Below are 27,539 nucleotides of genomic sequence, written 5' to 3'. Positions count from 1 at the left end.
CCTTATTAGCAGGTGGCCTTGATGCAGAAAGGGTTTGAAGGCCTCGATTGCATGTATCACTGCCAGCATTTCCTTTTGGTTTATGTGCATCGAGGCTCCTTTTGTGACCATAGTCCTTGAATACATTTGCCCTCCATGTGTGCTCCCCAACCATGGTCTGAAGCGTCCGTTGTAATGGTTTGGCTGGCTAATGGTTTGCTGAAGGGCAGACCCCTGTTCGACTGGCTTGCTTGAGCCCACCACAGAAATTCCTTTTGGAGGCATGGAATGGGTGGGATCAAAGTTTCTAAGCTGTGACTGTGCTGAGTCCATAAACTCCTTAGGTACCATTGTAGTTTCTGCATATGCAGCCTTGCTTGTGGAATCAGAAGAATGCAAGATGCCAGGGCCTGCAGGAATTTCCTTGCAGTCAGCTGAGTTTGTCCTGTCAGATTCTTGAAGTAATCTGGTAGTTGTCTTTGTTTTTCTTCTGTGAGAAAAGCCATTTGGGTGGTTGTGTCTAGATCCGCACCCAGAAAAGTTATTCTTTGGGATGGAACAAGTCTTGATTTGTGAATGTTGACTGTATATCCCAAGGCCTGCAGTAGGCGGATGGCATAATTCAAGTCCTTTACCAAAGTTTGTTGGCTGTCCGCTTGTATAAGGCAGTCGTCCAGATATGGGTATATTTGAATCCCCTGAAGTCTGCAGTGTGCAATTACTGCTGCCAGGCATTTCATGAATACCCTGGGCGCAGTAGATAAGCCAAAGGGCAATGCTGAGAATTGATAATGCTCTGAACCTGCAAGAAATCTGAGGTGCCTTCTGCAACTTTGTCTGATAGGGACATGCAGGTATGCCTTCTAGAGTCACCAGCAGAGACCCCTTTTGCCCAGAAGGAGTTGCTGTAGAGTCAGCATTTTGAATTTTGGCACAATGAAGAATAGGCCTCCATTGATTTTCTTTGCTTGGAACAAGGAACAGTCTGGAGTAAAATCCTTGGCCTTGTTCTGAAAGAGGAACCTTTTCTATAGCTTTAATTTGCATTAAGTTGGAGATTTGTTTCAAAGCCTCTGCCCTTTGATTTGGTGGCAGGTCTGGCATGCCTTTTCTTTTTGGCAATGTGTGAAAATGGAACCTGTATCCTTTGTCTATTATTTGCAGTGTCCATTTGTCTCTTGTAATACTGTGTCAATTTTGGGAGTCAAAGCAAAGTCATTGAGTCTGTCCTTGTGCAGCAGTTGAAGGTCCTGCACTACCTCTCTGGTTGGGAGGCTGCCATTGACGCCCCTCTGTAGGAGCCTCTAGCTTGCCCTCTCCTCTCTGGAATCTTTCTGTGTCCGGAAAGGACCAATTCTTGGTAGGCCAATTTCTTGGTTGTTGATTGAAATTTGTTGACTTGGTGGTGAAAATCTTTGCTTTTTTTCCTCATTTTGCTTTTTCCTCCCTGAGCTTTTTTGTGCAGACCTCCTGCAAATAACTTTGGAGCAACTTTTGAGCCAGCAGCAGCTTTCCATTAGCTTGAGATTGTTGCAGTTTGTTCTTTCACATGCCCTCATGACTGACTGCACCTGTCATAGCTGACTCACATGAAGCTTCCCAATGCATCATAACCACACTGTAAGAAATGGTTGCTAACCTGAGTTATGTACCAGATGTGATCCTGAAGTTGCGATCTAGGGGTTCAGGAGAAGACAGTTTCTTATGCAATTCATCTAACAAATACCCCCATCTCTCTAAAGCCCTGACCCCCTGGGGAGCCCCGAGGGAGTAGTGTTTTGGTAGTAGCAGTAAGCCCTGCCCCTGAGAGATCCCTGATGATCAGCATGGATCAGGGTAAAGTAAAGAAGTCGCGGACCCTGGACCCCTCTGTACCCTATCGGGTTTGGCAGGGGGGAGGGAAGAGTGTCAGGGGTTATGCTAGACTCAGAGGTACATCATCAATGACAGTCAAAACAGGAGGAATAGCCAAAGGTCTATGCTGAGACCACGCGGTAAGTGGCATGGTTTCAGCGAAATACCCGGGCGACCCTTAATGCTTCCGTTTTTGAAATGCTGAAATTGAGTGTCCGGCCGGCTCTCAGGAAGAGCTAGCCCAAAAAACCCTCTACAGTTCTCTGCGTCGGCGTCTAAATAAGGCCGGTTGGCTGAAGCACAGGCTGAACAGGCGAGCGTTGCTATCTGGAGCAGGCAGGGGAGTGGCAGTAAGAGTGGAAATCCTTGGCGGTGTTTTGTTTCCCACAAGTTAAGCAATTGGATGGGGTTGAGGCGGCGGTAACAGGGCAAGAAGAGGTCCCTGGCGGGGTACTTAGCGGAAGAAGTCACCGGTAGCTGAATTACAGGAGCTGGCCGACCGGCATACCCGAACTTCTCGCCCTGGTAGAAAGCAAGAAGGGCCGGGAAGATGGCGTGGGCGGCACATACCCAAATCTGGCGTCAGGGGAGAGGCGACATCAGCCAGCGGACCCAGACTTTGGAGGCCCCCCGAAGGGGGCTGCCTGAGGCAGGACAACCCATATGTGATGACTGCAGATGCATCCTTGAAGGACATCTGATCTGTTGAGGATAACTTTAAGAGGAAGATTAGGTATTCTGAAACACCACTGTGGAAGAAGAGGACACTGATCACTTAGTGGGTGTCACACCTCTCAACCTCTTAGCACAATAAATCTGGACAAAGCCCCCAAAATAGGGACACATTTTATATATTGCTCTTATAAACTCAGAAAGTTGCTAGAATAAAAGGTCTTTTGTTACCATACATTTTCTGAAGGATGTCAAGTCTGAAACTCAAATGCCTTTCATTATTTAGTGAATTCAGCCCTCACTGATTTGCCACAAAAATCCAGAAAACCACAAATTTTATAAGGAATAAATCAATTACGAGTCAAAAATTTGGACATCCTGTGAAAATCTGTACAGGTGGGAGGTATACATGTTGGGGAGGTCCTAGCATTTGAAGGTTTTTGAGTTTATCAGGTAATTTCTAATGATCAGGTCAATGATGGAAGAGCTAGTGAGATTATGATCAGGTCAAGTTCTTGAGATTACTATTTATGTGAGATTATGTAGTGACAGAAAAAGACTGACTAGAGTTTTATTTTTTCCTTGCTCACTACCCATTCAGGAAGCACAGATGGTAAGATGATGACTCTTATGAAATTCAGAAGCATCTGTGAAAGAGCTAGTTTGCAGTAATCAGGTCTGCACAAACCATAGAAAGTGACCAAATGCTGGAAGAACTAAATTATGCTGTTGTGGAAACACGGATATTAGCTGTGTCTTCTACAGATCTGCTATTTTTCAGACATTCTACTGACAGGACCCAACATTCTGTCTATACAGATTGCCATATTTTTGCAAAGACTACTTTGCATTCCGAGAATACTGCTCCCTTACTCATATTTTCCTCAGACACCTCTTTCTCTACCTCTTGACAAAACAGCAAGCTTTTGACCGAGGCAGTAAAATTGAAATAGTGATGTTTTGTACTCCAGCATTCCCCACAGAATCAGATTTGTGTAGATGATTGCACTAGTCACTCCATTCATGAGGGTTAGAGAAAGTTCTTGGATTAGGAGATTGGGGGCTGCAGTAAACAGATTTCACCAATGTCACTTGGGAAAGGCAGCAAACTAAGGCTATGTTCTTCAACTTTCTGAGGAAGCCAGCTCCATTAACATACAGAGAAAAAGCCCTGACTATAATTCAGGTAACTTCAGTTTGACTAGTGACTCAGCCACCTGCTGGAGATAGCATGGGGGGGCGATGGTGCTGAGCTCACTTATACCTGTCTCATGTGGCTGCATATGTCCACAGACCACAGGAACAAGCACATAATGCAAGTTCTGGAAGTCAAGACTGTTTGCAGGCTTACTTCTCTTACAGAAGTGACAGACAGTCCTGCACAACATCTGCACATCCTCCTTGATGGCACACCTATTGGGCATGCATGGAACATTAGGGGAAAAAGTTATTACAAAAAAGTCCACATCAAAAGATGGCACCACACCCAGCACCTAGCTCTTATGTCTTAGTGATTGAATGGACCATGGGCCTTTTGGCTGAAGTGAAATGAATGAGGCGGTGTGCCCGTGGGGCAACATGATGGTGAAGTGTGGCAAGGACTAAAAAAAATGAACAAAAAAATAACTTTTAGAGAGGGTGGTGTTGACTGACCGAAACAGCAATTGAAGGGAAATTATGTATGAGGTGAAAGAATTGTATAAAATTTCACCATAACCATAGATGTCCTTCTCTTCACTGCTGCAGTATTCATAACCTGAGGGATCTCCTGCCAGAATGCAACCCTACTTCAGCCAGTATACAAAAGTCTTATACTACTCAAGGGTACACAGTAAGTCGCATGTAGGTTGCAGCTGGATGTAGACCATAAAAGCGACGTACGCACGTGCCATTCTCAGAAGTGAATGCCCCAGGAGGAATACCAGACTAAGGATTTGCATGGTCAATACATCCAACCAAAACAACAGACCAAGGGGGAAGGAGGGAGGGATAGAATACTGCAGCAGTGAAGAAAAGGACATCTATTGTTATGGTAAGATATTACACAACTATTCTATGTCCCTCTATTCACTTGCTGCAGTATTCATAGCCTGAGGGAGAATGCCAAACCTTGAGAAGGAAGGAGCAGAGGAGCTCTCAATGAAGCCATGTAAAATGGCTTTAGCAAATCCGGCTCTGGATCTAGAGATGCCATCCAGTTTCTAATGCTGGGTAAAGGTATGAAAAGAAGACCAGGTAGCTGTTTCAAGGATAGTGCTGTTATCTAAGCCCTTGAAGTATGCCTTGGAGGAAGCCACAGCTCTGGTAGAATGGGGTTTCACAGGTGAAGACAGCCTCTTTCCATGGAATGTGTAAAGTACAGTTGTGTACCTACCACAAATGTAGATGTTCGAGTGTATTCACTGTTGCAGTCATTACACTTGGGTTGTCCTGCTGGCAGGCGACCTGCAGTCGGCCCGAGTTCCAAAGTCTAGGTCTGGAGTTGGTTGCTGTCACCTCTTCCCTGACATCAGTGCGCCAGGGGTATAAAAGATGCAACCAACGCCATTTTCTTCAGTTTTTCTTGCCCCAGATGTCAGGTGCCCCCAGATAGGAAGGCTGAATAGAATAAAATATGCCAAAAAGCATGCATGTAGTAATATAAACATTTCTTTCATCTACAAGCAAATACACCACATAAGTTGTATAGAGTTGAGAAGTACAGAAAAGTCCCAGCAATGAAAAAGGGGGATGGTGGGTGGGTAACCTGGACTGCAACAGTGAATACACTCGAACATCTACATTTATGGTAGGTACACAACTGTACTATGTTCATCGTGTTTCACTGTTGCAGTCATTACACTTGGGAAGAATCCCAAAACTGAGGTTGGGCGGCTGGGTCTAAATAGGATTAGGAGAGGCTACCAGGCCCTGCAGAACTGCAGTGGCAAAGCCTGCTCTGGATTTAGAGTAGAGAGGTAAGTGGTAGTGCTTGGTGAAAGTGTGCACTGAACTCCAGGTTACAGCTTCTAAAATGTCTTTGGTTGGAACTCCTCTGAGAAAGGCTGCTGAAGTGGCTGCTGATCTGGTAGAATGTGGCCTAATGCCTTTAGGCACTGATTTGCCATGTTGTGCATAACAGAAGTGAATGCAGTGTCCTATCCATTTTAAAATTGTCTGCTTTGTGAAAGGCTTTCCTTGTGATCCTGCAGCATTGGCTACAAACAGTTGCTCAGTTTTTCTGAAAGCTTTTGTTTTGTCCAAGTAGAATCATAGCTGTCTGTGTACATCCAAAGCATGCAGAAGACTCTCCCCTTTATTCTGGGGGTTTGGGTAGAAAGTTGGTAAATAAATGGTTTGGTTCAGAGCTACATTGGAAACCACCTTTGGCATGAATGTTGGGTTTGTCCTAAGAGAAACCCTGTCCTGGTGAAAAATGATGAAAGGTTCCACAGCCATTAATGCCTGTAACTCTGAGACTTTCCATGATAAGAATTTTATATCAACTGTGCTGGTTGGTTCAAAAGGAGGCAGTGTAAGCTTTTTTAAAACAAAATTGAGATCCCAAGTTGGTATTGGTGCTCTCCTTGGGGGTCTTATTTTTTTGCCCCTCTGAGGCAGTCTTAGTAAAGGATGTGAAAAAATAGGAGGTTCCGTATTGTAATGAGCTGAAATGGCAGAGGCATGGATCTTAATTGATGAGAAGGATAGGCCTTTGTCCAGCATCTCAGGTATTGTAAAATCTGAGGTATATTTGGAACAAGTGGTTCGAGCCCTTGTGCCTGGTTCCAAGCACAGAATCTCTTCCATTTTTCTGCATAAGATTTCCTAGTGCTGGGCCTCCTGGCTTCTAGAATGACATCCATAATAGCTTTAGAGAGAGGTGCAGTCTGTGTGGCTACATTATCTGCCATGCTGCCAGATTTAAGGTTCTGAGTTGATTGTGCAGAATCTGATTGTTTTGTTGAGTCAGAAGATGAGGAATTTGAGGTAAAGGCCAGGCTGGGCCTTGAGACAAGCTCTTTAGGATTGGGTACCAGTGCTGGCGTGGCCAGTCTGGGACAATCAGGATCATTTTTGGTCTCTCGTCTGACTTTTAGGAGCACCTTGGTAAGAAGAGGCAGTGGAGGGAAGGCATAAACTGTCAGGATTTTCCAGCTTTATGATAGAGCATCCACTTTCCATGCTTGAGAGTGATATGTTCTTGTGCAGAATTTCTGTAGTTGGCAATTGTGAGGGGAGGCAAAAAGATCTATGTCTGGGCGTCCCCATTTCCTTGTTATCATGCTGAACACCTGTGTATTTAGTTTCCATTCGTGAGGATCCATGAGATTTCTGCTTAGTTCATCTGCCAGTGTATTTTTTGTTCCTGGCAGAAATTGTGCCTGCAGAAGTACTTGATAGGTTAGTGCTGTGTTCCACAAAGTCATGGCTTGTCTGCATAGGGGGTAGGAATGTGTGCCCCCTTGCTTGTTTATGTACCACATAACTGTGGTATTGTCCGTCTTTATTAGTAGTTGTCCTGGATGTAGTAGATCCTTGAAAGCTGTCAGGGCATTCTGTACAGCTAGCATCTCTTTTTGATTGATGTGAAGATGCATTTGTTCCTTGGGCCACGTGCCCTTAATACAGTTTCCTGCCATATGTGCCCCCCGGGCATAATCCGAAGCATCCGTTGTTACTGTCTTCCTCGCTGTGGGTAAGGTGAAAGGCTGTCCCTTGTTGTGGTAACAGGCCTGGGACCACCATCGAAACTCCTGTTGTAGGCAGGGAATTAAAGTTATTATTGTTTCCAGGCTGTGGCAATGTTGAGTCCAAACACTTTTTAGATACCATTGTAGTTTACTCATATGCAGTCTTGCATATGGAATTAGTAGAATGCAGGACGCCATGAAGCCCAGGGCCTGCAGAATTTTTCTTGCAGGGAGCTGGGTCTTTGTTGCCATCATTTGAAAGTAATGAGTCAGTTGCCTCTGCTTGTCTGGCGCGAGATAAGCCATCTGGGCAGTTGTATTTAAGCTTGCACCCAGGAATATTATCTCTTGAGAGGGCACTAGCTTTGATTTCTTTTCGTTTACTGTGTACCCTAGGCAAATTAGTAATCGTTTTACAAATGCCAGATGCTTTAGAAGAATGTCCTTGATCTCTGCTTGAATAAGGCAGTCATCCAAGTAGGGATATATTTGAATTCCTTTTTGTCTGCAAAATGCAATTACTGGTGCCAGGCATTTTGTGAAGACCTTGGGCACAGTAGATTAGCCAATGGGGCAGTGCAGAGAATTGGTAATGGATTGAGCCAGCTATGAATCTGAGGTATCTTCTGCAAGTTTGTCTGACTGGGACATGCAGGTATGCCTCTTTGAGGTCCAAAGTAATTAGCCAAGCCTTCTTGCCCAGCATGGGTAGAAGTTGCTGTAGTGTTAACATTTTGAATTTTGGAACATCCAGGAAAGTATTTAGGATTGACACGTCCAGAACTGGCCTCCAGGCTTTGTCCTTTCTGGATACTAGGAAAAGTCTTGAGTAAAATCATTGTCCCTGTTCTTGCTGTGGTACTCTCTGAATAGCTCCCATGTCCATGAGAGCAGCAATTTGCTTTTGTGCCTCTGCCCCATTGGTTTTGTGGCAGGTCCGGCATACCTTTTGATTTTGGAATTGTGTGAAAGTGGGAATCTGTAACCCTGAGAAACAATATTCAGTACCCATTTGTCCTGGGTGATTATGTGCCAATATTTTGATTAAAGTGCTAGCTTTCCCCCTAGGGGTGCTGCCAAAAGGTAAGTACTTGGCATCTGTAGAGGGAAGTCATGGTGATGTTTCCTATAAGGTTGTGATTTGTCTTCTCCTCCTTTGGGGGCTGAAGCACCCCATTGTTTAGGTCTGTAGGAGCCTTGGGGCTGAGATCTGCCTCTTGGGCATCTGTATCTGCCTCTTTGTGGCCTGTCTGACACCGGAAAGGACCAATTTTTTGAAGGCCAATTTCTGCTAAACCTAGGTGGTTGAACCTGTAAGAAATCCTTTACTGTCTGCATAGATTTTGCTTTATCCTCCATTTTCTTTAACACCTCTTCTGCCTTAACACCAAACACAGTATCATGCTGTAGTGGAGCATCCAATAATTTTACTTTAACATGTTCAGGTAAACTTTGTTCCTTCAACCAAGCATGCCTTCGAATGACAGAACCTGTAACTGCGGCTCTACAAAAAGCCTCTAATGAATCAAAACCACATTGCAATGTATGCTTTCCCACTTGTTCGGCTGCATGCAATAAATCCTGCATTTCCTTACTCTCAGGACTTTCTGAGTTTGTAACCACTTTCTGTTTTAACAAAGACATGAGGTACTGTCAGACAACGAATTTTAGAGTTTGGGGCCAAAATTTTGATTAAAGGGGTTCATCCCCTTTTTTTTTTTTTGGTTTTATAAAATTTGTGTACTGCCCCCACCCGTCAATTTAGCTTTCCCTTCCCCCGGGGGGAAGGGGGGAAAATTTCGCCAAAATTTAAAAAACAAGTCTGCTGGAGAAAAATGGTTTTAGAAAGCTGTTTTGGGGGGAGAAAATGCTGGTTTGTTTTCTGGGAGGAAATCTGCTTGTTTTCCCTTTTGGTTATTTGCAAATTTCCGCTGGCTCCTTTACTGCTAAAAGGGCCCTGCTGGTTTGGGGTTTTAAAGTGGCGCTGGATTTGGTTAGTAAAGAAAACAATGAGTATTGTAAGGGACCCCTGAATTGTAAGTTACAAACTGGTTTAGGTACCCAATCTCCCAAGATAGTGGGGGACGAAACTAACAAAGGGAATGGGGGAAAGTAAGGTTTTTAAAAAAATTTTTTTTCATAATTTTTTTGGGAAAAAGGAAAAGGAAAAAACAGGAAAAAAGAGATTTGTGAATAAATGGGCATAACGTGGGTTCTCCCGGTACTCCCCGGGGGAACCAAATTATCCGTTTGGCTTCCCGAGAGAAGGGGATAAAAGAACCAGCCCCACCAGTTTTTTGCCCCCCCATTAGGTGAAAAATTAAAAATAAAAAGCAAGAATATAATAAAAAAGGTAAGAAAAACAAAGAATATTGGGGGGAAAGGGGGAAAGGTGGTGTTTTAACATTTTTATGGAGGTAAAAAATTACTTGACGGTAAGTCGTTAACTGGGTGAACCCAAAATAAAAAAGGGTGGTCACATGGCTAAACCTGTGCAAAATGCATGGAAACCTGTCTAGATTTATATAATGGGTTTTTGGTTTTAAATAGCAAAACCCCCAATTGCTTCCAAAACTTGAAAGGGGAAGGGTAGGGGCTGGGCCCCCTGGAAAGTTTAATGCCGTAGGTAATTTTCCATGAAAAAATAAAAAAAGGGATCGTTAATTTTGAATTTTTTTAAATTCTTTTTGAGTTTAAAAACAAAATTTTACTAAAGGTTTTTCTTCCAAAAAAAAAACTTGCTTAGTCCAAAATTAAATTCTCCCCTTTTTTTTAGGATTAGGGAAAAAAAAGGTAAATTATGGCCCGAAAGCTACCCGGTCCACTTTAGGCTAAAAACGGGGTTTGGAAACTCTTCCTATGGGGGAAAAACGCCCGATAGACCCAGTTTAAATTAACTGAAATTAAAAGAAGGAAACTTTTTCCAGGCAAAAATTTCAAATCTGATGGGCAGCTGGTCAAAAGGGGGAAGGGAGTTTTTTAGTGAAATTAAAACCCCAAACATATTGGGTTTCCCTTGGGGTTTAAATTCTTAGTTGAAATGTCTTAAAAGGGGAAAATAAATATCATGTTTATTTGCAGAAAAGGGGACATATTTTATGGGGAAAATGAAATCCATTTGCATTGAAAAATTTTTAGATTTGAAAATTGTTTTCCGGTCCCCCCTTTTTCATTGACCCAAAAATTTTCCCTTTTTGGGGTGTTTTTATTGATGGTTTGGCCCCCAAAAAACATTGACCTTTAAGATTGTAAGGAAATTTATGGGCCAGTTGAGGTTTTTGGACTGTAAATTTTGAATTCTGGAAAGAAAGGGGGTTAAGGGAGGGGCCCGGGGGGAATTTCCTCCTCGGGGTGGGACCTTTTTTGGGCCCGTTTGGGGGAAGGGTACTTTGGGTTTTTTCTGGTTCAAAAGATTTGGGAGAAAAGAGGGGGAACTAAACTGTCTTGTGCCCTGAAAGGGGGAAAATCCCCCCCAGGCCTTTTGGGTGGGAAACCTTACAAATTTTGCAAGGTTTTTTGGGAGGCAAAAGAATTTTTTGGCCTTCCCCTTGGAATTTTTGTAAAACTTTTGGTCAATTCCTTGTGGTCCAATTTCTTAGGGCTGAGGTTTTCCTTCCCGGGAAGAGTCTTTAGAGAAGATCCTGTTCCCAAAAGGGCAGGAGGCCCTAGGGGAAAATGTGTTCCTCCCCGGTTTTTTTTTCCCAAAGGGTGGCCTTTTAAATATTAGGTTTAAAAGGCCTTAAAACTTTGCATTTATTACTGTAGATTTCTTTTTTGTTAAGGTGTTTTTTTTGGGGCCCTTTTCCCCGTGAGGGCTTATGTCCCCCGGAGTCCGACCCCGGGATGCTTATTTTCAGCTAAAGTAGCAGAAGTGTAAACTTTTTCCCCCATCTATCCAGAGCTCTGGAATCCCTATCTGAGGGGACAGGATTTTTTGCAGTGGAAGCCTTAACCCTTTTAGTACCCTGAGAAATTGATTCTGGATATGCATCAGGATTTTTGTAAAGAAATTTATGAGAGTCAGGGACCCTGTAGTACCTGTCTGGCTTGACTGGTGCAGGGGGCAAAGAATCAGGAGACAGACTGGATTCAGAGAAAACATCATCAACAACATCAAGCACAGGGGGAATAGCTAGGGGCCTGTGCTGAGGCAGTAAAAGAAAGTCTCTGAGCCTTTTCTTGGATTCGGAGTAATCCTGGCTCTCCCAATGCTCCCTCATGGTGTGCAGGGTTTCCCCAAAAGAATAATCCTCAGGCGGAGAGGCTGAAGGTATGGACTCTTCTGCATCAGAGTCCTCATAGGGAGGGAGAGAATATCCCTGATCAGAAGAGGAGTCACAGGAAATAGAAACCAGGTCAGAGGAATCATAGTCAGTGTCTTGCCTAGGCCTTTTGTCAGGAGGGGGATGGGAACCCCTGATTAAAGTAATTAGGTCTTAGGCCATTTTAAGCATCTGTTTCTTTGGCATGGATGACTGTTCAGGAGAATGCTGTACTTGTTTCCTTGTCTTTAATGGTGTTTTTGACTTTGCCATGGCTGCTGTAGTGGACTTAATAGTAAGCTGTGAATGTCTGAAAACACCTTCAGAAGCCGATGCCTGCTCAGCGGCTCCGGACCCATCAGAGGGAATAATTACCGCAGGGCCAATACCTTGAGTTTCCACAGGTCTCGGTGCCTCCACGTGGCTGTGGGATATGGCCTGTGGCTCTGAGGTAGCGGGTGTTAGGGGCTGCGAAAGCACCTCACTGAGAACCAGAGAACCGGCGACTGGCCTAGAAGAGGCTTTGTCGTCAGTTTTGGACCTCGGATGCCGGTTTTTTTCTTTGTCTTTTCGTTTTTTATAAGTTCCGGTCATCGGTTGTTCCGATGGCATTATGTAGTTAAACCTTCAGCCAAAGTAATGTAAAGCAAAATCAAACCGATGTTTAATAGCGCGTTTGTTGAATCTAGCACAAAACCGACAACTAATGTCGTGGTCAGGGCCTAGGCAAGGAATACAGTAAAAGTGAAAGTCCTTATGAGGTATTTGCTTCCCACAAGAAATACAATTATTAACTTTTACTGACATCGGTCTGGAGCAAGAAAAAGTTTCCCCAACGGGGTACTTAGCTTTATTGAAGACTTCGGTTCTGAAACTCAATTTCGAAAATCTCAGGAGTCGGCCGACCGGCACTTGCAAACTGCTTTTGCTTCGGGCACCGCGCAGCAAGAAAGACTGGAGAAAATGGCGTTGGTTGCATCTTTTATACCCCTGGTGCACTGACGTCAGGGAAGAGGTGACAGCAACCGACGCCGGACCTAGACTTTGGAACTCTGGCCGACTGCGGGTCGCCTGCCAGAAGGATAACCCAAGTGTAATGACTGCAACAGTGAAACACGATGAACATCATAGGTTCATAGGTTTATACTAGGCTATCTGCCCTAAGGCATTTATAAGCCTAGCCCAGAGTTTTTGTGGTTTACGCCACCCCTTATGTTAAAAAATACTGTGCCCATTAGTTTGTTGTGCCTCTGTCCAGCAGTGACACAGAGATGATTCCCGGGGTAAACCTACGATCTCCCATCCACCGGTCAAGATTACTCTTGAACAGAGCCAGCGAGGTGCTCTGCTTCACATAGACCGGGATTTTATTCCACAACATAGGGAGTCTCTGGTTGACAAATCTATCCCTCCAGCATGTCCTATTTATATCCGTGCTAAGGTTTAAGTCACTTGCTCTAGTGGATCTGGTAGATTTGGATTTTTTGAGGTGGAGCATGTCCATTAATTCCGGGTTGGACATGGCCTTGTATGTCAGGCGCAGGTCACCTCTGAGCAGACGGTATGCGACTGAATAGAGCTGGAGTTTCTTCAGTCTGGCAGCATATGACAGATTTTGGAGTCCCTTTATCCTTTTGGTGAGGAACTTTTGGGGTCTCTCCAATTGCTGCAGGTGTCGGGTGAGATACATCCCGAATGGGGCATTGTACTCTATCATTGGTCTGATAAGTGAAGAGTACAGGGGAACAATCACCTCACTTGATCTGGATGTGAATCCCTTCATGATCAGGTGGGCAATGTAGAAGGTTTTTCTAACCACTTTAGCAATGTGAGTGTCAAAAGAAAGGCCACTGTCAAACTGGGTCCCCAGGTCCCTGATAACCTCTTCTGTGCTTAGTGGATTGCCACCTATATGGTAGCTTGGGGTTACCTTGTTTTTCCCGAAGGGTATGACTATACATTTTTTGGCATTTAACTTCAGGCCATGGCTCTGGCACCAGCTATCAGTTTCCGTGAGACCCCTCTGAAGGATATCTGTGTCCGATGTACTTTCCACTATGGCTCCCAGTTTGCAGTCATCTGCAAACTTTGTCAGCCATAGTCCTCCTATGTTAGCCTGTACTTTTGAGAAGTAGATGCCGAACAACAGGGGGCCAAGGACTGAGCCCTGTGGGACACCACTTGTGACCGGCTTGGAGTCTGACATGGCGCCAGCTACTCTAACCCTGTGGGTTCTGTCCTTTAGCCAGTTTGCAACCCATCTTGTGACATATGGGTTTACATTTAAGCTGGTAAGTTTCTCTATAATACCCGAGTGGGATATTGTGTCGAAAGCTTTTGCAAGGTCAAGGTAGGCTGTATGGACTGCCTTTCCTCATCAATGGCCTTGGTGACTGTTTCGAAGAAGTCGACCAAGTTCAAAAGGCATGATCTGCCCTTGACAAAGCCAAACTGGGTCGGGTCCAATGTCTGCAAGTCCCCTATGTCTTTGTTTATGAGCTCCATTATGATCCTCTCCATAGCTTTGCAGACCAGGCTTGTTAAGCTTATGGGCCGGTAATTACCAGGGTCCGTAGAGGCACCGCCTTTGTGGAGTGGGACCACAGTTGCCGTACGCCACTCCTTGGGCACGTATCCTGTGGTAAGGCTAAGATTAAACAGCTGCCTTATGTGTGGGTTTAGTTCCCCATTGAGTTTGTGTAGCACACAGCCGGGGACACCATCCAGTCCCATTGATGCTGTGTTTTTAGCTTTAGAGAGAGCAGCTTTCACCTGCGCATTGGAGATGTCTGGGAGGCTGCACTCCGCTGGGATAGTTATCTCTCCTTTTGAGGGGGGGGGGTGAAGTTTGCACTGAACCTGTCTGCCAGTATATTGGCAATGTCTGTGGGTTCAGTGATTTTTGTATAATTTTGGACTAATTCTGAGCATATCTGGGAGTTTCCACCCAGGTTTCTAACATAGCTGAAGAAGGCCTTATGATTGTCTTTTGAATCTATGGCAATTTTTCTCTCAAAGTTGGCCTTGGATGATTTTATGAGTGCTCGTATTTTTTTACTAATAATTATTAAAGGTGTCTTCTCTTTTATGGATTTTGCTCTATCATGTAACAGCTTTCTCCTCTTATTGTAAAGTTTGTTTATGGCTGGGGTCCACCAGACTGGACGTTTGCCCTTGGTAGAAAGAGTCTTGGTTTTATTAGGGATTGCCTGACCCATGCAGTCCTGGAGGTGTTCGTAGAAGGCATTTGTAAGGGCTTTCGCAGCTTGGGTTGTGGTTTCCACTGGCTCGGGGGCCTTGAAGGATACCACACCAGTCTTGAGTAGTGTGAAGTTTGCTTTAGAGAAGTTCTTCACTGTGGTCATTTTGTTTGGGGTGGGGGCGGGATGTGGATATCCAGTGAGATTAGTTTATGATCTGATCTCACCAATGAGGGATATACTTCCGGTGTGGAGCATTTTGTCCCCATGTTTGTGATGATGAGATCTAGTATATTCTCTCCTCTTGTGGGAACGGTGACTAGTTGTTCCATGGCATTTGAATTTATGAACTCCAGGAACCTTTGGGCTAGAAAGTTTGGGCTTGAGTGATGTTCCCAGTCTATATTCGGGTAGTTGAAGTCACCCAATATAATGGTGTTTGGAGATACATTTATACCCTCCAGTGTCTTCAGGAAGGCTGTGTGGGGTTCCTGAGTTTGAGAGGGTGGCCTGTAGCATGCTACAAATTGTAGAGCAGTTTTGCCTATGGTTAATTGCACCTGGATGGTTTCCGATGCTTCGTGCGTTGCCACCAACCTGGAGGTGTGGGTATCCTTGATGAATATGGATACACCCCCTCCTTTTGTGGTGTGGTCCGGGTTTTGGGGCCGGAACGCATGATATGAGGTAAAACCTGATAGTGCCGGGGTGCTCTCAGGAGCTTTGAACCAGGTTTCAGTTACAGCACAGACATCGATGTTCTCCATAATGAGAAGGGCAGTAGTCTTAGAAGTTCAAGAAGAAATAGTCTGCTTGGAAAGAGGTAAACCCAGAGCCCTTGGATGAATGTTCACAAATAGCTGATCAGATTTCCTGATAGCTTTAGTCTTGTCCAGATAAAATCTAAGTTGTCTATGTACATCTAAGGAGTGCAGTACCTTCTCACTGTGGTTTTGGGGAGAAGGAAAGAAGGGGGATAATTAAATGAACTGGTTAAGTGATAATTCATTAACCACTTTTGGCATAAAAGAAGGATTTGTTCTCAAAGATACCCTGTCCTTATGAAAGACCAAGAAGAGCAGTGAAGCCATAAGAGCTTGCGGCTCCGACACCCTTCTAGCTGAAGTCAAGGCCACTAATAAAACAGTTTTCCAAGAATAATGTTTAAGGGAGGCAGAAGATGCTGCCTCAAAAGGGGCCAGGGTCAGTTTTTCTAAAACAAAATTAAGGTCCTAAGGAGGAGGAATAGGTTTTTCCTGGGAGACCTAATGTGAAGGACACCCTTAAAAATTATTTCACCTCAAATCTGGATGCTAGAGGGAGACAGAGAGGCAGACAAGCACAAAAAGCTGACATAATGTACTTTGACACAAGAATAAGCCAAGACAGCAAACAGCAATTCACACACATAAGACAGAACCACGGGGACTCCCACTGTCAGTGGGTCTTAGTTCTTAGAGAGACACCAGAGTGAAAATCTTTTCCATTTGGAAAAGTAACACATATGATTATTGGATTTTCTGACCTCCTGCAAAACCCTGAGCATGTCCTCAGAGAACAGGTGTCTGAAAGGAATTAGAATCCTATCACCAACAGCGTTAGATGTAGCATTGAAAGGTGTGGATATATTAGGGATCCTTTATTTTGTGTGAGAAAGTCCACTCTATGGGGTAACTTGTGGTGATGGCCCTTGGCTAACTGCAGGAGGAACCAGTGCTATCTTGGCCAAAAGAGAGTCATCAGCAAGATTTGTGGTTGGTTCTGTCGAATCTTGAAAAGAATCTTTGCGATTAAAGGAAGGGGAGGGAATGCATACAGAAACATCTTCTTCCAACAAAAGAAGGGGGCATCTACTTTCCAAACTGCAGGACTTGGGACTCTGGCACAAAATTTTGAAAGCTGTCAGGGGGAGGCAAACAAATCTATGGAATACACCATTGATGGACTATGTCCAAGACCACATCCCTGTGAAGCATCCATTCGTGGGAATGAGTCATGGGCCTGTTCAGGGAGTTTGCCACGGAGTTTAGGTCGGAGGGAATGTGCACTGCTTGAACAGTCATTTTGTACTGGACAAGAAATTCCCATAGCAGAAGAGCCAACTTGCAAAGAAGATAGGATCTGGTTCACATACCAGAGGGCTGTCATGCTGTCTGTGAATAGTTTGAGAAGGTCTGGGCAAAGAAAAGGGTGAAATACTTGTAGAGCTCTAAGCAACACTCACATTTCCCTGATGTTGATGTGTTCTGTTTTCTGGAAGGGATACCAAACTCCTTGAACTGTAAATCTGCCCAACGCCCCCCCCCCAAGCCCACGTCTGATGCATCTGTGTAGAGTTCTAGAAATGGGGTGAGAGGATGCAGAGGTAGTACTGGACTTAGGGCTATCTGCTGGATCCACCAGAGCAGTTCTATCTTTAGAAAAGGAATGAGGGGAACTTTGTACTCTATTGGGAGAGAATGCTGGGTCCACACAGACCTGAGGAACCACTGGAATTTCCTCAAGTGGAGTCTTGCCATTGGCACCATGGGAATAGTTGAAGCCACGAATCACAGCACCCTGAGGAACTCCCTGGCTGTGATGTGAGTCAAGGGAGAAGGGAGTGAAAAGAAGGACCAAAGGTCCTGCACCTTCTGAGGTGGAAGAGAAACTCTCATTATGTCTGCCTGGATTCGACAACCAAGAAAAATGTGGTCCTGTGAAGGAGTGAGGACTGACTTCCTGAAGTTGATGGTGAATCCCAGTTTTCCAAGGAGGGAAATGGTGGACTCCAGATTTTGGAGTAGAGTGTGAGAAGCTGGAGCCTATAAGAGCAGGTTGTACAGGTATGGAAAAATCTGGACACCCAAAAGCCTGCAATGTGCAATCACTGGAACTAGGCATTTTGTGAACACCCTCAGAGCTATAGAAAGACCACAGGGCAAGGCAGAGAATTGAAAATGCCAGGAGCCCACAGAAAAATGTAAGAACTTCCTGAACATAAGGTGATTGGCAATGTGAAGGTAACATATTTTATATCCAGAGATGCTATGTATCTGTGTGGAAGAATAAGAGGAACAGAATTTGGAGTGTCAACATTCTGAAGGAAGGAACCTTTAAGAAAATGTCAAGATGGGATAAATCCAGGACTGGTCTCCAGGGGTCATTCTTTCTGGGCACTAAGAATATTCTTGAATAAATGCCTTTCCCTCTTGCAGTTTGAGGAACCCTTTGAATACAACCCTGTTGTCAAAGCTCCTGGAACAGTTGCTCTTGGAGGGGATGCCAAACCATGAAGTATCCTTTATTGGTAATGCAAAGATGCTTTCCCAGACTCTGTGAGCGTTTGAAAGGTGAAGGGAGAGAGACATCTGCAGGGTAGTCACAGACTTCTTGCCTTGTCAGGAAAGGACTGTCTTTGTTGTCATGTTGCCTGAGAACCCCTAGGCTTCTGTTTTCTCTTGCCTCCTCTGAAAATCCTACTGGAGGAATGCTGAGTGCAGCTGTGGACAAGGACAGGTTCAGATGGGAAATTCCTATGAAACCTGGGCAGAGGAGAAACCAAGATTTGTTTCAACACCTTGAATTCCTTATTTTTTTTCCTGTAGGGACTTGAGAGAAGCTACTGCCGGACCAAATAAGGTTGAATTATCTAATGGTGCATCCATTAATTTAGATTTGAAGTCTTCCTGGAGGGGCTGCAACCAAAGCCAGGAAAATCATGTGAGAACTGAACCAGTAGCAGCTGTCCTGGCACAAGCCTCAGCGCATCACATTTGCATTTAATGGAGTGTCTTGCCACTTGGGAGGAAGTTCCCAAGATAGAGATGGCCAAGGCTTTTCCTTCAGAAAATGGAAGAACTGAAATGGCGCTTGATGCCTGAGACAAAAGCTCTAAGGAGTACTTGGTCATATGTGTCTGACAACTGACAGCCCTGAAAGCCAAGGTGGCTGAAGTACAGGCCTTTTTTCCCAGTCTCTCAAGGGTTCTGCTCTCTTTGTCTGATGGGAGAAGGGTGGTAGAAGGAAGCAACCCAGACGGTTTATCTGCAGCTACAGAAATGACTGCTGGGTCTGCAGCAGGACACCTAAAGAGGGACTTACAATCCTCAGGGACCTTGTAGAAGTGGTCCAGCTTCTTGGAAGCCAGGGCCTGGGAGTCTGGGGTTTGGGAAGCATAATGAAAGGCATCCAGAAATGCAGGATTCATCGGTGGAACTGCAGAGGGACTAGGGAGATCAACTTATAGTACTTAATAGTATCTTTTTTGGATATTAGAAATTTTGGAGTTGTTTCGCTTAAAGTGTTCTCCCATTTTCAGAAGAGTTTCACCGAATGAAATCTCTTCCACAGGGGAATCAGCACCGACTGACTCCTCCTCAGAGGAAACATATTCCTGAGGAGAGAGAATTTGTGTTGAGTAATCCAAGGATTTCTTTTCACCAGAGGAAAAAAAATCATCAGAGGAATCATTGTCTCTAATCCTTTTCGGAGAAAGAAGGGGAGCAGGAGTAGGAGCAGGCAAAGAAGAAGGCAGCTTGAGTGCCATGAAAGCCTGAAACAAGCTTTGGGAAAAGGCCTGACAATCTATTTGGGCTTCTTTAGCAAGGGACAAATGCTTGTTTTTTTTTTTCTTGACAGAAGACACAATTTTATGAAACAACGGAGGACCGGACGAAGGCATGCATTCAAAAATGTCTGACTCAATTTCTTCTCTCACTAGAGTTTGCGGTATCCCCCTAGGGCTTTCCATAATAATGAGCCTAAGTTCCCCATGACATCCTGAATGGACATCTGTTCTACCTCCAAAGACATGCTCACTGCCGAAGTCAATGCAGCCTTAGAACTGGGCTTGGCCTGTGACTCCATGCTTGAAATTGGAATCTCATACCTCTCAACCTCTAAGACCAAGAAACCTGGACAATGCCATATACAATGGGAGTACAAAGGCCCAAAAACAGCGACAATTTTTAAACATTGCTCTTACATACGATAGAACAGATTTTGCATTAACATGCATTTTCTGAAGGTATGAAGCCTGTAACTCAAAGGTCTGTCATTATTTTATGATTTCAATCCACAACGATTTGTTGGCGATTTGCTAGAAAACCAAAATTTTATGAGGAATAGACCAAAAATATGAGGAAAAATCTGAACAGTTTGTGAAAATCTGAATAGTTGAGAGGTATGAATCTGATGTGCCTCCGGGTAGGCTAACACCTTGGGGAGATGTGTCTGATGGTGGAGGTGCAGTGTAAGCTGCAGGCCTAGGTTTCTTGGCCTTGTGATTCACCATCTTGGTGTCGGACCCCAAGGTACCTCCCATACCCTTAGCTAACAACTTAAGCCGTTGGGTCTCTAAACAGACAGCAAGAGAAGAGAGCCTGCTTCTAAAGGTCTTGGGTACAAAGGTCTGCCAAATGCTACAGAACTTATGGTTGTGGCTAGGCCCTAAGTAAAAGATATACTGTAGATGACTGTCCTTATGAGGAATTTGTCTTGCACACTGGCACTTGGTCTTCTTGGATGACATAACCAAAACAATAGTAAAGAGATATTTTTCTCCCAACGGGGCACTTATCTGAAAAAAGCTGAAGTTGCAATCACTAAAATGATCAGACTGACCGTCAGAATGCGTTCTGACTGGCAGCAGAAAAGTTCTGAGGATGGTGCGTGCGTATGTCACTTTTATGGCCTATGTCCATCTGCAGCCTACGTGCAACATACAGCAGACCCTTTAGCAGTATAAGACTTTTGTATACTGGCCAATGTCAGGTCGCCTCTGGTGGGAGATCCCTCAGGTTATGAATACTGCAGCAAGTGAATAGAAGGACATCAACAGAAATACATGCAAATGTAATCACTGATGTTTCCTGTTCTGCTGGAAGAAAACTAAGCAAAGTGCCGTGAAGTACCAATCTGTATTCTCCCTATGAAGAAAAAATGAATTGCCCAACTAGGAGGACAAGCAAGCCTTAAGTTCTTCACGTTATTGATTTGCTAAGTCTAATTAGTATTACTTAAATTCTTGTCAAAGCTTGACCTTTCATCTTCACCTTCCCCTACCATTTTATAACCATCCATATTAATTCACAGAGTTGCAATGAAGCATTCACAGACTATATTTAAACAGTAATTACAAGGATTTTATTTCAGCAAAAAATGTTTTCTAATATATAACAGTTACCGATTTACTACAAATCTGATAAAAGACACTCAGGTTTCCCTATCCTTCCTTTTTCCCCATCTCTCCTCCTAATCTCATCCTCTCCTTACTTATCACCCAGTTAAAGAATATGGATGTGACGCAGATATATACATTCTAATGGCACTGGCCAAAGTTGTGACACATATTTAGAGTTTAGCACTAGCATGATCTCTCACCAGCTATACATTTTGTCCCTTTTACTCTGGAGCATTACATTCTTTATACTAATATTAGTGAGCATAAATTTAAATGCATAACATGCCATTTTTCTGTATGCTTCATGTATAAAACACACATCTTTACCTTACCTCTTTACCTAAAATAATGTTGTGCTGACATGTTAGACGAAGGAAGTATTGTACTAAATCTGCAAAAGCCAGACATTTATATTCCAACATAAATGTTTAACACATTATGTAATCTGTAGTACTATACTGAGCTTCATAATTTGTAATCCTGAAGACTTTGCTACTTGTATAAATATTCTAGTTGTTTGCATTTCAAATCATACTAACTTTGTAATTCGCTGAACGTATGCGCCTGGATTGTGGCTGAAAAGGGTCCTAGGAACAGTCCATCTACCCAGGCAACAAAAACAATCAATCAAACAATACATACATAAATAATGTATCTGCTGCATTTAAGGAAAGCCCTAGTACACAGTCTTGACTATAAAACAGTCTCACCATTCCCATTGCTCTGCACCTGACCAGCAGACTTAGTGTACAATGCATACAGCTAGTAAGTACTTCTACTCTTCTGTCTCTTAATCATGTACAGCCTTTTCCAAGCATTACCCTAGAGCAGTGCTTCTTCGTACCATGTACCCTGCATAAAAAAATGCATTGTTTGAATTTTTGGACACACACCCATAAAAAAACTACAAAGGCAAATCTGCAGCTATCTGTTCTGCTCTTTACTATAAATTCTACACTATGCCTTTACTAATAACGCAATCACAGTAATTCTTTCCTAACACTAAGACAACAAACCAAACAAACAAATGTCATATAACTACTTATGTAAACTCATTATATGCTTTAGTGTACTGTGCCACCTGGAACTTCTCTTTTTATCTGTCTCCAATAGACCCCTGCAGACCATAAATATATTTTTAAGGACACAGTGTAACTCAGAAATCAGTACAGCTGTTATTACAAACTGAATCATTCTCCAAACTCACCTGCAATAGTGCAATGCCAACAAAAATGCCAGCCACGACGATAAGGTTGTCCTGTAGCCACTTCTCAAACTGCCCCACACAGCCTTTTGTGTAAATAAAACTCTGCTGTTCCATTTCCTGATTTGTTGGGAAGAAAAGTAGAAACAGGTAAATTGTAATTAAGATGGAGTACCTGCAAAATGCACAGAAAAAGTAATGCTATACAAACCTTTTATGGCAAAGATCATTTGGTTTGCTAACCTATTGCTGTATCTCTAGTACACAGTTCTTGACTACACAATTAAGTGTCTGGAAGGTTAGTCAAAGTGCAGTCATCAGTAACTGTTTCCACTTAAGGTGGATGACTGCTGGAAAGAAAGGTCTATAAGTCAACAATCACCCCTAAAACTGTGCACATAAGGAGTAAAAGTGGGAGAAAGAAATATGCTGCAACACCTAATGCACACAAATAATATCAAAGGTAAGACCGGAAGCAAGCTAGTCTGAAATGAAAAAGTAATCAAGTGTTAGAGTTGGGAGGAAGTCTCTGTAGGGGGCTGTTAAGTGTAAATGGAGTTAGTGTTCAAATAATACCAGAAGGTAAAGTTTATTACTAATTAAGAAAGAGTGGCCACAGGTTTATCATTTAGAAATTACTGGTTAGAGATGTAATATATCATACAGACAGGATCCAAGCAGAATCCCACCTATGTTAGAAAGCAGAAATAAACATGCACTTACATGGCATTCTTAGTAAGAGAAGTGTGCCACTTGTGAGGAAAACTGAAAAAAAGGAGAAACAAATGTACTGTGTTCATCATGGTCAGGAAAAGAGGAATATATATATGCTTAGAACAAAAGAAAAGGGGAAAGGAGGGAAGGAGCCAATACTGCAATAGTGGGCTAACTCAGACATCTAATGTCATGGTACGTTCTTATACAACTGTACTATTTCCTTCAGCGATTACTTCTGTAGTAATGCTTGCATATGAGAAGGCTCCCAAAGTTGATTAGGTTATATGGGATGTGGACTGAGGAACTGGAGTCTAGTATTCTGTGGAGGACTGATCTAGCAAATCCAGTGATGGCTCTATACAATGCATCATTTTTACAATGACTTGTAAAGGTGTGAAGTAAAGACCAAATATAGCTGCTTCCAGGATGGATTTTGGGTCCAGAACCTAGAAAAAAGCAAGAGAAGAGGCAACAGCCCCAGTAGAGTGAGCTGTGCCTTGGCATTGGAGGGATTTTCAATGAAAGAAGAAGCAACAAGAAGTAGCCAGAGAAATCCACTTACGATAGTCTGCTTTGAAACAAGAAGACCCAGTTTTTATCCTGGAAAGAAAGAAACACTTGTTTGGTCTTACTAGCAGCCTTATTTTTTTTCTGCATAAAACCAGAAATGTCTATGAACATTTAGGGTATGCAAAATGCCAACCCCACTCCATTTTCAGGATTGGGGAAGAATGAATGCATAGTGATGGATTGGTTAAGAAAGGTTTAATTCACAATCTTAGGCATAAAAGAAGGGTTAGTCCTCAATTATACCCTGTCCTTGTGGAAGATGAGAAAAGGGGGAGACAGCCCATGAGGGATTGTAACTCAGACACTCTTTATGCTGAAGTAATGGCTACCAGCAAGCCACTCTTCCAAATAAACATTTTAGAGAGAAAGAAGCTGGTTCAAATAGACATGTCAACATTTCCAAGACATAATTCAGGTCCCATGGTAGAGTAATAGATTTTCTTGATTGCCTGATATATCAGACCGTTTTTTAAATTTTTGACCTCAAAACATGAAGGTAAAGGTGGATTTAAAGGCAAGCAGGCAGAGATGATCAATAAATGTACTTTAATGGAAGAATATGCCAGACCTGAATTAAGAAATTCACACAAACGGGACAGAATACGACAGTAGGAATACCCATTTGATAAGGGTTCTGATTTTTCTTTTTTGGCACCAAGTAGAAAATATTTTCCTTTTGAAAACATAAGGCCTTCTTCAAACAGGTTTTCTAGCCTCTTATAACACCTGTAGCATGCCCTCAGAAAATAGATGCCTAAATGTAACAAAATCCTATCGTCCAAAATGTTAAGACACTGGTTTACCAGTTTAGATGAATAAGAGAGCACTTCTATTGTGTGAGCAAGTTTATCTTAAGGGGTAACTTATGGTGATTGTCCCAACCAGTGGAATAGAAGGGAGAGCCAAAGTTGTGTAGTCCAAAAGGGGTCACCAACAGCATATTTGGGTTGTACCTGATTTTGAAATTACACATTGGAATCAAGGGAAAGGAAGGGAAGGAATAAAGGAATCTCCCTTTTGAAGATATTAACATGTACTTTGGGCATGGAACCCTGGAGCAAAAAAGTCTGTGATGTATGTTCAGCGTGGAAGTAAACAGGCCCATTTAGTGAGCTCCTAACTGATGGATAATCTGCAGGAAGCCCTCTCTCTAACAACCATTTGTGAGGGTATGCCTTAGATCTGCGCAAATAATACACCACAATTTACATCTTTGAGAGAATATACATTGCCTGAAGGAAGAAATTGTGCTGGATAGCTATTTAAACTGGCTGTCAGGGCATGTCTGCAGAGATAAGACTCTGTTCTTTTCTGTTTGCTGATGTACTACATTAAGGTGGTATTACGTCTGATGACTCGGAAGGTTCCTAGAGAACAAAGGTGATATAAAGACTGAAGAATTGGATCAGGACCCTTGATACTGATATGGTTTGTTCCAGACATTACTTTCTAGTCTGGATGAATGGGGATATGAAGAGAAGTGCCCCTGAGGGCCAGGGTAACCAGGAAAGCCTGAGGAAGGATCAAAGAAAGAACAGTTTGCAGGGAAAATCTTAAATTTTAATACCAATAAAAAGGTGTTCAGGACTGATAAATCCAGAATGGGTTTCTAAGACCTGACTTCATCATATAACTTGGTCTTTTATGTTCATGGAACACACTCTCCATTCCAGGTATAAAGGTTATGTGGGGACTTCTTGGTGGAGAAAGGGTATCAGAAAAAGCAATTCAGGACTGAGTGATACCTAGTAGATCCAGAAAATGAATTCCTTCTTTACGAAGGGAAAGAAAGGGATAGAGAAGTTCACACTGGCTGCTAACATTGTGCTCAAATGGACTTGAGATAGCACTGAATCTTCCTCATGTGGAATGTGGCAAAAGAAATCATTTGAATGGCTGAAGCCATGAATCACTCAGCTCTCGGTATTCCTCTTCCTTAAGTCCTTTCCCTGTGTAAGAGAGACAGGAAATAGATTATGAACTATATTTTGTCCTGAGGAAGGGATGCTATCAGTGTGACAGTGTTCAGCTGGCAAACCAGAAAAAAAAACAGATCTTGAGAAGGGAGAAGGTCAGATTTCTTCAGGTTCAAGGTGAAGCCCAAGCTTAAAAGAAGATCCATGTTACACTTAAGATCCTGAAGAAGCTTGTCTTTTGAAACAGTCTGGAGAAGGTCATCCAGATAAGGGAAAATATCAATACCCCAGGGCCTCCAGAATGCTATGACTGGAGCTAGACATTTGGTAAACACTCTTGAAGCTATACATAGACCAAAGTGTAAAGAACAGAACTGTGAAAGAACTTGTAAGGCATGAAATCTTAAAAATATTTTCTGGTCTGGATAAACGGGGATATGAAGAGAAGTGCCCCTGAGGTCCAAGGTAACCAGGAAAGCCTAAGGAAGGATCAAAGAAAGAACAGTTTGCAGAGAAAATCTTAAATTTTAATACAAATAAAAAGGTGTTCAGGACTGATAAATTCAGAATGGTTTTCTAAAAAAAAGTCTTGAATAAAATCATTTGCTTTGGTAAAGAGGAATTTATTTATTTATTTATTTTATTTTACATTTGTTAACCGGGCTAGTCTAGCTGGATATATTTCCATTTTCAGTTGAGGCCCGGGGAGAAAAGCTCCAACAAGATAGAAAAATTAAAAATGTCATTACATGTTAAATGAAAGGATTGATAAAAAAATATAACAAGTAATTATAACATACTAAAAGTATTTACACTTGAAAAAGCAACAGTAAAAATATTTACACTTGAAAAAGTAACAATAATAATGTAGCACAGTAAGATTCATAAGGAATTTTTCACAGTTTAGTGGTAGAGTCAGGGAATTTAACAGTGCCATTATTGGAAGAGACTGAGAAATCTACGGGGGAGGACTTGGTAGTGGGGGTAAAGAGAAGGAGTTTTTTTTTTTTTTGGCATTAAGAAGGAGGCAGCGTTTTGTAAACCATGTTTCTACAGTGTTAAAAACATTTTGAGTAAGAGAATATAGTTCTGATGGGGAGTATGCTGAGCATATTAGCGTAGAATCATCTGCATATTGAATGCAGGTGGCTTGAGGAATTACTACATGGAGGTCATTGATAAATAATGAGAAAAGAAGTGGTCCAAGAATAGAGCCCTGAGGGACTCCGAGGGTGACTGGCAGAACGGATGAAATTTGATTTTCCCAGAGAACTGCCTATTTCCTGTTGCTGAGGTAGGATCTGAACCATTTAACAGCCTGAGAGTCAAAGGAAAGGGATTCAAGAATATTGATTAAGAGGGTGTGGTTTACCATGTCAAAAGCTTTTGAGAGGTCAATAAAGAGTGTAGATGAGAGGATGTTTTTATTGCGGTTTCTATTGATGGTATCTGTAAAGGATAAAAGGGCAGCGGTGGTACTGTGTGATGGCCTAAAGCCATTTTGGCAGTTTGCTATTATGTTATGTTGAGATAGATGATGTAAAAGTTGTTGGTGAATGCATTTTTCCATCATTTTTGCTAAGGATGATAAGAGAGCTATTGGCCAATAGTTAGAGTAGTCATTTGAGTTCCCACCTTTGTGTAGGGGGATAATATAGGAGATTTTCCAAATATCTGGAATGGTTCCCTCTTTAATTGTCCTATTCATAAGGATGGATATAGGGTAGGCAATTACTTTGGCTGCTTTTTGGAGATATTGTGATGGTAGCTGGTCAGCAGAAGGAGTACATGGCTTGAGTTTTTGAATGAATTTATAGATGAGAGTAGTAGAGATGGAATTGGCTTTAGAATAGAAAAAATACAGACAGTCTTGGTTTGGGGGCACTAAAGGAATACCCGAATGGTTTGAACAGAAAAGCAAAGTTAGCTGGTAGCCTTCTTCTGTGATGTTGAGGAAATATTGATCGGAAATTATGTCACCACACAGGGAGGAAGTGAGAAAGTTTCCTTGAGAGAGGGGGGCAGGCAGTCACAAAATGGATGACTTGTTTGGGAAAGGACTATTAAATCTTTTCAAGTCTAATTTGGTTTTCTCCTGAAACTTTTTTTTACTGAGTAGTTTACTTTGCTGCCGAGGTTTTTGGTCTTTTGGACAAAATGGACCAGGCATGGAAGGGTAGATACATTGAAATTTGGGGACAGAGGAAAGAAGAAGTTGCTTGAAACCTTGCATAATCTGGCCTCTCTCCTGCAGGTTCTTAAGAATTTCTGCAGCTGCAGGATCAGAGAAAATTTCTTCATGCAGAGGAGCATCCACAGTTTAGACTTG

General features: G+C 42.8%; 1 protein-coding gene across 1 annotated transcript in view; it reads right to left on the bottom strand.

The window, feature by feature from the left end:
* TSPAN17 (tetraspanin 17) overlaps positions 1–27,539 on the bottom strand; it is a 1,348,708-nt gene that overhangs the window by 23,852 nt on the left and 1,297,317 nt on the right. Inside the window, exon 7 of the mRNA XM_044069351.1 lies at positions 22,011–22,127. Coding sequence (XP_043925286.1) covers positions 22,011–22,127 — 117 coding nt within the window. The remainder of the gene's footprint in view (positions 1–22,010; positions 22,128–27,539) is intronic.

This window comes from Protopterus annectens, chromosome 4.part0, assembly GCF_019279795.1.
Source record: "Protopterus annectens isolate FY-2018-M chromosome 4.part0, PAN1.0, whole genome shotgun sequence".
Lineage (NCBI taxonomy): Eukaryota > Metazoa > Chordata > Ceratodontiformes > Protopteridae > Protopterus > Protopterus annectens.
Note: the sequence above shows the minus strand (reverse complement) of the source record. Positions and strands in the feature narration are given on the sequence as shown.